We start from the raw sequence: 10,618 nt of genomic DNA, 5'->3' as shown, positions 1-10,618 counted from the left end.
AAAAAAAAAAAAAAAAAAAAAAAAAAAAAAATCAGCTGCTGCTGGCAGCTGCATGTTTGCGTTTCCAAGCTAGACAAGAAGTTGCCACTTCCATTTTGTCCAGATGCCCAGCTGCATCCCTACACTGCTGCCTAATATAACAAGGTATATATGTGGCAGTCAAACTACATTAGTAATAAAAATAACTACTGTATTCTTTCATGTACCACACCTCCAAATAAGATAAGTCTTTTTTCATAAGCTGGAATGAAAAAAAACAAGATTTCCCCCTGAAAATATATTTTTACAGGGAGAATACAGGCAGCAGGTACGGGGGGGGAGGGACCTGTGGCTGCTTTGTTAACTCCCCCCAACCCTGCTAGCCTCTGGGGCTAGCAGGTTGCAGCAGACACTGGGCTGCTCACCCAGTTTGGGAGGAGTGGCCAGGTAACTCAGCTGTAGCAAGACTGTGCTTTCAGCTGACTTAGTGGGTACTCCCACCTGCCAGCCCAGCTTTAGAAGAGGAACTCGCTCTGGCAAGATCAGGCCCTTGTCTCATAGACAGCAAGACTGGAAGAGGAATTGCAAAAGGGTACAACTACAGCACTGGATCTGCCCTGACCACATTTTTTCACATATGACATGCACAATTTCCAGTATCTACTTTTCAGAAAGAAAGGTATATGTGGTATGCTGGTAAGTACGGTACCCGAGTAACACGAGTAACATAAAAGAACTCTAAAAGATGCATATCTTGATAAGTGTTCAGAAATGTAACAGTGTTACCTCTATTTCACTGCATAATTATATTATTGTAAAATAAAATGCAAATACAGAAATTCACTGTAATACCAGAACAAATCTACACATACGTATGTACATTAGAGCCACATGAAATACTGAGTTTTTCTTGTGTGTGAAATGCTGAGATGTTAAAATTTCTTTTTGTGCTGAATCCAAATAAAACCATTATTTTCAAGTTCTTCCATCATATAATTTCTCATTTTTTGAAAATGTCCCTGCAAAAAGTAAAATCTCAGTTCAAATCAAAGTAAATTTTAAAACAAAAATTGTGGTTTAATTTTAATATCTTTGTTATTCTGATATAGTGATCAATCTTTCATAAGCACATTTATCAAAGTTGATACAATTTTCATTTTCCAATGAAAAAACTTTTTGACAAAAAAGTGTATCACTTTCTCTAAAGTAAACAACTCCATAAAATCATTTAACATGAAATTTAATAGCAATTTTGCTTAGCTGCTTGTGAAAATTGGCTTTATACTTGCTTATAACTCTGTTCATTTGGCTTGATGTGTTTTTAATTAATTATAATTCCATACACCTTGCTCAACTCTCTTCCATATACACACATTAATTGGGAGTCCAGTGCCTAACAGAAAAAATTTGTGTGGTTACTTATATTAAGCCGATATAAATCAAACTTTTTAGAGGATCATAGGAAAGCAGGGGTGGAAGGGACCTCATAAGATCATCTAATACAGCCCTTGCTCAAGGCAGGATCATCTCTTACTAAATCATCCCAGCCGCAGCCGAGTCTTAGCTCTGTCTCTAACGTAATCTTAGCTATAGTCTTTAACACTAATGAAATATATATCAGAGTGTTCATGTGTATTATGTATAACAATGACTGCAGTTCAGATTAAAAGGCATGTAATACAACATCAAGGCACATATTATCTGCGTTGTATTATAGATCTTGCATCTAAAGGTAAAGATGTACTAATTTTTCATCACATAGCAATCTCAAAGTTTCCATTAAGAGTAATAAATTGATATACAAAAATTGATACACTGTTTCCTTTTCCCCCCCAATATTTATTTGTATCGATTTAGTGCCAAGGAGCCCTAGTCATGCACAGGACCTTATGGTCTTAGATGTTAAATAGGCTCAGGGGGAAAAAAGAGAGAGAGAGATTGTCATAGTCCTACAAGCTTTACGTATAAAACAAGACACAACAGATGGTATTAACAAAGTGGACACCTTGAACTGAGGAAAGCCAAAGGTAACAAAAAAAATCTTGTTTTCAGACAGCATTAATTTCTGATGTATACATGGACAAAAGTATAAATAATCAGGAAGCAGTTAAGATTCCTAGAATGGTATATATATTTCAAGTAAACATTTTATTTCAACATATCACTTTCATGACAATAAAAGCTGAAAAAATAAAACGTCATGGGGCAACTTCTCACTAGTCAAATGAAGCTGTATACATCTACAGTACATCAGGTGAGTCACTCCCTCATAGAGGTAGTCAATCAGCTGAGAACATCTCAACATGGTGCCTTCCAGCAGGTGTCATTAATTCAAATATGAAATTTCATTTGTTTTGTTCTCAGTCTTAAATTACCATGTCCTTGTTCTTCAAAGAGAAGAAAAATGACTCTAAGCTTGAGAACCCAGAGGGACAATAAGGCCATCAATTAAAATGGGATTAAGCTTTTATTTTCACTGTATCAGCTGAAACACCGAGTTTCATTTTCCTTCAGTCTAGAGGCATTTCTGAGTATTAAGTTTTCAGAACACCACGCTGAGCAAAAGGCATTCAGTTTTTCTACTATTTGGATGGATGCATTTACTTGTCCTCTGACAAAAAAGATTCAAAACTGTAGCAAATGCATTAAAACAAATTCTGAAATGATGCTAGTTTCCTCTCCTGACACTTCGGAAAAGCAAAAACGTTTCAATTTTTTTTTGGACCTTAATTCCAAAGTTATTCTTTTTCTAAAGGAAATAAATGACTTTTTATTGCCCTATACAATATTGCTGGTATAGAATGTCATTAATAGTGCTTCCAATTTTATGTCTTCCATAGTGTTCACAATGGCAACTTTTAAATAGTGGTTAATAGTTACATTATACTCAGACAACATATGAATTGATGTCTAGTGGATATTCTGATTTTCTACAGAGAGTTAAAAAAATAAACAACATTTCTATTTTTCACAACAGTGAGAATCTGGAAGCTTTTCCAGACAGTCCAAGTTCATCACATCATTGCCTTCTTAGATTTTCTTTTATCCCTCCAAATCAGTAGTTCTCAACCTTTTTTGCCTCAGCCCCTCCATAACTTTTCTGAATGTCCCTCCAGTTGAGAATCACCGAGCTAGAATCTAAATTCAGAAAAGATACAAAGGGAGGTCTTGACACTAAAAAGGTTGAGAACACAGATTTAGCTGGTGCCAGGTAAGGGTGATGGGACAGGACCTAACACTGCTGTGTGCTGCTCTTTCCACTCTTTGCCCTCTCCCTGCAACCAGTTTGTACCTAAGGAGGTAAGGGAAGCCCTCACCACCAAAGCTACTCCTTCAGGATTTCATATACTGGTGACTGCAGCCCTTTCTCACCATTCCTCGTAGTGTCAGAGGAGCAGGGGACGAGCTGGGCTACAAAGCACAACTGTGGCCCAACAACCACCCATCCATACACCTACAGCAGAGTGTGCTGCTGGGAGCATAAGGCAACTGGCAGAAGGATTGTCAGGGAGGAGGGGAGGGCAGCAACAGTTGCAGTCTTCAGGGTAGTAGGCACAGGGGTCACTTGGGTAGCTAAGGCAGGTTCAGGGTTTCAGGCAGCAGAAGAGCACTTACGTTCTCTCACAGAAGCTGGATGGTAGAGCAGCCTTAAAGGGATCTTCCAGCATGAGGGATGCAAATCCCTGCTCTAAATCGTTACTGTCTTTGCTACAGGCCAGATTCTGGTAGCATTAAAAGAACCTTAAAGCTCTCCTTATTGGAAAGGTGAGAATTTTCCCAATGTAACAGCACAAGCTCTATACCCCCTGAGCACAGGACATGCAAAGAACATGACGAGTTGGGCATATATGAAATAAGCTCTATTTCAGCAATAAACAGCTGTCAGGGTACATTTCTAACAGCGTTAACTTGGAACAACCCCAAGGCTGCAGTAATTATTCTAAGATGGAGGTGGAGGCAAAACCCCCTTACTGCTTAAAAGTCAGATGCCTTGTTTTGACTTCTTTCACATAAAGCATAGATCTGATCCTGCTTATACCAACTCATATAGCACATTTGTGCTTGTTTGACTCCATTTACTATGCCTATACCACACCTCTTTCTGTGTCATGCATCCTCACGTGCCACTTCCTCAAAAAATATTTCTCCTGGATTTTCCCTGCTACGGTATCTATTTATCTTTTATTACAGGATAAACTCAGTGTTAAAATCTTACAAAGCAAGGCAGAAACAAATGACAAATTTTCTGAGTTAAACAATCAAGCCTTTCTTTTCCATCAGTGCCTAATTTAAAAGCCTACTTCTGTAGTACTGTCAGTTTTGAAGCCAGTAGGTTGCCGCCCTTCTGCTTATGTGGACCCAATCTTATCCAAATTAAAAAAAAGACACAAAACCACAAAATTCAGTGAATCTACTTCACTTCTCTTTACCACAACAACCTATGCATGTATTAGGAACCAATCTTAGACTTTTTCTTTTCATGCTGCCATAAGGGGAATCCCTAGAAAGGCCACATACATTAACCCATATCCAGTCCCTAAAGTCATAGTTGCTTATGTCCAACCAAGAAACCTCCACAATCTTCATCATGAAGTGTGAAGTTTGGCTAATTTATATAGCAGAAGTCCCATCCAACATTCATAAAAGCAGGAATTGATTTATCTCTTGACCTGAAAGCTGGGGTTGATAACAGAGATACCAGGTATGACAGCAGGTTGTTGCAAAGAAAGTTGTTTTGGAACAAGGAAAAAAGAGAGGTAAGAGGAATAATGACATGAAATGAAATGGAAAGAATTGAAACTCGCTTATCAACACGCAGACAAAAGGTTTAGACATTAATATCCAGGGCACATATTTTCAAAACACAGCATAGGATTCTTATCTTGGACTGTACAGCTACAAAAATGAGAAAACCATTTAAAAAATGTGTTGTCTCAAGGCCAATTTAAAAACAGTCTTTCCGTCTTGCATAAAGTTAACTGGATACTGCTAACAGCTGTTTATTATAGTTAAGTGATAATATTAAAAAGTAACATAAATATGTATTTGCATTGGGGATTTTTACCAAAAGGATATTTTTTCAGCATGTACAGAGTAGCCAGTCTTGAAGCTCGGAAGTTCGCTCTGACAGATCTGTAAACAGCTTTCCGAAGACCAATGAGATGCTGACTAGGATGCTGTCCAGCTTTATTAAATGGGCAAGCAGCACTGACCCTGTCAAGCAAACTTGAAAAGTAAAATGTGATACAACTGTACAGATGTCCTAAAGAATTTAAAAAAGACAGCACATCAATTCTATTTTTACACTCCATTATTTCCAAAAGAAAATAATTTTTAATAATGAGCCAAGAGATATAAGTTAAGCAATGGTTTACTATGTGAATGATCAATTTATTTTAAAAAAATATATGCAACGTTTGAAAACTCAGTAAAGAGCCTGATCCTGTTCCCATTGAAGTTAATGGCAAAATTCCTATGAATATCCACAGTAGATTATCAGGTGTTAGGACATACTGTAAAGTCAATTAACTCTAATTTGAACATAAATCAGAAGTTCACTGTAGTTTCAAATATTGCACTCATAAAATTTAACATGCAAAATATTCCTTAGTTCTAAGAATATTTTTTGCAGAAAGGATATGCTACTACACATTTTTTGTTGAATAAATGATCTTCTCCAATCTTACAGCCTAAAACTAATCTTTTCTAGCTTGGTAAGTATGTATGTATATTTGAGTGGCAGGACAGGGATTTTATCATACAAACAACAGTTGTAGAAGTTCCCGTGGCACTGTCATCGCTAGGAATCCCAAGCATGGCACAGTTTCTGAAATGCATGCAATTGTGTATACTAGCATATTCTTAAACACATTTGTACTCAAGATACACACAAGCACATTTTTGTGGAATTACTTCATGTCATGTACTTATGGTGAACACATTGCAGCAGGGCTTTAAACAGGGGCGGGCAATTATTTTGGGCAGAGGGCCACTTACCAAGTTTTGGGAAGCTGTTGAGGGCTGCATGGGTAGCCCCGCCACTTGACAGCTGCCCCACCCCCAGGTGCCACATTGGGACCGGAAGTCCGGCCTCCTAGCCCCTGACCTTTGCCATTGAAAGTCCCTCCCCTTGCCCTAGAAGTACTCCTTTTGGGAGGAAAGGTGCTGTGATCTGGAAACTGAAAAAAAATATATATGTATACACCCACTCTCACACACACAAAACACGTCTACTATAACCTATTTTAATTTTATTTAAAAATATTGTTCTACTGATTTATGTGTTTACAAAAAGCGTATCTAGAGGCGGCTGCATCATAGCTTAAAATATAGTCCTACTGTGTGTTCTGTGTGGGCAGCAAAAGGTATAAGTGGCAGTGTGGCTGGGAAGAGTGTGTATGAGTTTGAGCGTGTGTGTGCGTGCGCACGTGGTGGGGTGCAGGTATGGTGGTTGAGTGTGTGCTGAGAGAGAGCCAGCGGTGGGCTGCCAGCTTCACAGTATGCAGCTCTAACACACTGCATGTGAGCCTCACACGATGCAGACAGGCAGACCCCATGCCCAGGCTCTATTTCTACAACCCCACCCTGGGTCTCTGCCAGCCCCGGGGCACTTGCACAGGCTCCGTGTTTCCACCCACCACCACCTTTCTGCGTTCCCTCCTGCAGGCTTGCCCACTGCTCCTTGCAGCTCCCCGCTTCCTGCAGTCCTCCCTGTGGCCCCCGCCAGGGCCCACCACTTGCCGCAGCCCTGCTGCAACTCCACTGCCTACCACAGCCCCACCACTCACCGTGGCTCTGTCATCTGCCGGAGCCCCAGCACCAACTGCCAGGGCCTGCAATGGTTCTGTTGCCCACCATGGCTCCACTGCCTCCTGGGGCCCACTGCAGCCCCACCACTCGCTGGGGCCTGGCCACAGCTCTGCCATCTGTCAGGACCCACCGTACTGCCTGCGGGGGCCTGCTGCGGCCCCACTGCTTGCTGGGGACCACTGTGGCTCCGCTGCCCACTGTGGCTCCACCACCTGCTGCACACCACGTGGGTCCTGCCACTCCCCACGCTGCTCCCCAGAGCCCCCCTGCCACTGCGCCACTCCCTGCAGCCCCCACCGGTCCCCGCAACCACCACTTCCAGCTACTCTTACCTCATTTTCCAATCAGAGGGAGAGGGAACAGCTCCAGGGGCAGGGGCCAGAAGCCGCAGAGGCTTCTGGTTGGGGGCTGAGGGCAGGAAGGGGGTGGGGGTTTGGGTAGAGCTGGGCTAGCCTTGTTGCTCAGCCACAGGCTCCCGCTGGTAGCCTGTCATCTTTGACAGGTGGCCACAGGCAGATATAAATTAATTTTCTAAAATTTTCAAAGGCTCTGCAGGCCAGATAGAACAGGCTGGCGGGCTGCATCCGGCCCACTGGCTGTAATTTGCTCGCCCCTGGCTTTAAGTGTCACTATTAAAATTGCTATGTAAATAAACTGATGGGCAGTTGGGCACATTTAAATATTTGTATATAAAATTAATTTGATAAAAGCAGAAGTTTACTACTCACTTGTCTTTTGTGAGTGTACAGCCTTGAATATCACTTAATGTGAAAGGCATTTATTCAGAGAGACATATTGAAGATACTAGCTGTAACTTCATATCATATTAAAATATACCAGTAATAGCTAAACATGTTCAAATAAAATCTCATTTAGGTGCAATATTGTTATGGTAAAAATTTTTAGAGAAGCAATACAAATGCCACTACCACATATTTAAAATAATAATAAAAAATGTTAGTCATGTCCTGTAATATTCGCACAGAAATACTGAATTTAACATGTTATATGTTCACTCTTACAATGTCCATGACTATTTGCACTTAACCGTTATCATTTATGGATGATTTCTCATGTCAGTCTTTTATACTTAAGTCCATGCACTTGAATGACTTCTAGAAAGCATATCTGGAGAAGGTGAAAAGTACAGTGGTTGTGCTTATATTAAGAAAGAAAACTCTATTATAGGGCATCCTCTCATCACTCATGCACTGAACATACTGCCAACATACTACAGAACAGGTTTATTTTGCAATTTGTGACACTTGTTTCAGTGTCAGATGTTAAATCTGAGCAGTTTATATAAGTTCGATGGCTACTCCTTACTTTCTTCTTCAGAAACATCAACCCAGTCTTATTTCCTTGTTTTCTAAGAGCTAGAGGAGCAGCACCCCTCATATCCTTATATTCTGTCAGCAATCTATTAAATGTTACTGGACTATCTCGAGTATCAGGAGTAAAAGGAAAGAAGAAAGATGAACGAAGAAATCAGTACAGCACCAAAATCCATCTTGGCTGTAAAGAATTGAAAAACAATGCTCTCTCTCACTCACAAGCTGCATTTTAAATAGGCTCTCAGCACCTCAGGTGTATATTATCTCATATTAATCAACCTGGTTACTGCTTACCACAGGGGCAGGCAATTATTTCAGTCAAAGGGCCGCTTCCCTGGTTTCGCCAGGCTGCTGAGGGCTGCATGGGTAGCCCTGCCCCTTGACAGGTGCCCTGCCCCCTGGCCATCTTGGGACCAATGTCCCACGGCCAGCACCGGTGGGGCCCGAGGAGCTGGGCTGGGCTGCACCAGCAGGGAGAGGGAGGAGCTGGGCCGGCTCCATAGAGCCCCTGCCAGCTGGGACCCTGTGCTCCTGCCATCCTGCTCCGGGCCCCGCCAGCACTGACCCCGGGACATCAGTGCGGGCCCCCCGTGCTCCCACTTCTTCTCTGCCTACTCACACCCACTGCCCCCTAACCCCGCAGTACAGGTGGGGGGCAGCACACAGCCCCAATCTGCTGCTTACCAGCAAGGAAGAAGCTGGTGCTGAGCGCAGGGAAAAGCAGCCCCTTGCCCAACCCATGGCTGGAGCTCCCTGCTGCAGGTGCTTTCAGCCTGTGTGGGGCTGTCCTGAGCAGGCACAGGCAGTCCCAGGCTGGCTGCAAGTGACTGCAGCACAGGGCACTGGCCACATGGCAAGTGAAGGGCCGCTCATCCCTACCAGGCTGGCAGTGGGCCAGGTTACAAGCTGGTGCTGAGCACAGTGAGGGGAAAAGCAGCCCCTCGCCCACCCAATGCCCAGTGACCAATGCTACAGCCACTTGCAGCCAGCCTGGGGCTGCCTGTGCCTGCTCCGGACAGCTGTGTGGGCTGCAAGTGCCTGCAGCAGGGAGCGCCGGCCATGGGGCAGGTGAGGGGCCCCTTTTCTCCGTGCAGGGAAGGAGCCCAGGGAAAAGCTGAGCGCGGGGGGAAAAGCAGCTCTTCCCCCGCCCCATGGCCGGCGCTCCCTGCTGCAGCTACTTGCAGCCTGCACAGGGCTGTCAAGAGCGGGCACAGGAAGCCCCATGCGGGCTGTGAGCAGTTGCAGCAAGGGGCACTGGCCATGGGGTGGGGAAGGGGTGGCTTCCCCCACGCTCCTTCCCTTCCCGGGTCCCCCCCGCCCTTCTCCCCCCCACATACTTACCTGCGGTTCCAGCGTGGGGCAGCCACGTGCTCCTAGACCAGAAGCCCCAGCTCGGGCTTCTGGCTGGAGGGGCGGGGCTGTGTGGTTGTTGGAGTCCGCCGGGCTTCCCCTGGGTCATTTTTGACAGGTAGATAAATATTAATTTTCTAAATTTTTTAGGGGCCCTGTGGGCCAGATCTGGCCTGCAGGCCATATTTTGCCCACGCCTGGCTTACCAGCACAATAGGAGTTTTAAAAAGCACTCAGTTGAGCCAATACACACTAGACAACAGTTTGAAATATGCAGGGACAAAAGCATTATCAGGAAAAAAACTAATAATTTACTTGGCTGTCATGTCAATAAAGACCTTGCTTATTCTGAAAACCACAGAATTTCACTACGTATTTCTGTAATTTTTATTTTCTAATGATCAGGGCAATGGAAGCATTTTCACTAGCTAGTAGGAATTCAAAGCAGCGATCTCTGGTTGAGATTCACTATCCTACAAACAAAACAAAAAAACCCCCAAACACAGCAAAAAAGATATATCCAACACCTAGCTGGCTTGAAAAATTAGGGTACTGGCAGTATTTCTTTTCACAATTTCTAGCTGATGTAGAATAAACCAATGCATTTGACAGTACTTAAGGGGTAAGGTTTTAATTTCTGCTTAAAAGGCAAACATGATGTTCTCGTTGAAGAAGAGGGCATGAAGTGAGAGGATATATTTACAAAATAAAAAATCCAACAGCCCAGACAATGAAAAATGACCAAAATGTTGTCTCCAGAAAATCTTAGCACTTACTATGTGACACAGAAGTACCCCTTATCAATTTACAGGGAGAATTTAGGGCCTGCCTGAAATCACAGGGAAAATGACTAAGTTTCAGAAATAGAAATAGAAACATGACACAGGAAGACTTTCCTTAACATCTGAGGTGTGACCATTAACATCTGACTTGCCTTAACTAAGCATATTAAGAAGATTTAATATTATTACCATAGGCCATAGGGACATATATTAAGCTTCCTTCTTCCAAGGTGGGGATGTGGGGATGCAGTCAGGAAGGCCAACCGTACCTTGTCATGCATCCACAGATGCATCTCAAGCAGGTCCAAGGAGGTGATCCTCCCCCTCTTCAGTACAGAGGCAGAAAGGATCTTGGAGTCATCA

General features: G+C 43.1%; 1 protein-coding gene across 2 annotated transcripts in view; it reads right to left on the bottom strand.

The window, feature by feature from the left end:
• Positions 1–10,618, bottom strand: part of VEZT (vezatin, adherens junctions transmembrane protein) — a 98,392-nt gene that overhangs the window by 43,369 nt on the left and 44,405 nt on the right. The window contains exon 6 of one of the 2 annotated variants that reach the window (XM_019545061.1): positions 5,056–5,205. In XM_019545061.1, the coding sequence (XP_019400606.1) occupies positions 5,056–5,205 (150 nt within the window). The remainder of the gene's footprint in view (positions 1–5,055; positions 5,206–10,618) is intronic. The other variant, XM_019545063.1, reaches the window with a different exon arrangement.

The sequence above is a fragment of the Crocodylus porosus genome, unplaced genomic scaffold (genome assembly GCF_001723895.1).
Source record: "Crocodylus porosus isolate Cpor-Errol unplaced genomic scaffold, CroPor_comp1, whole genome shotgun sequence".
Lineage (NCBI taxonomy): Eukaryota > Metazoa > Chordata > Crocodylia > Crocodylidae > Crocodylus > Crocodylus porosus.
This window is presented reverse-complemented; position numbering and strand designations above follow the sequence as displayed.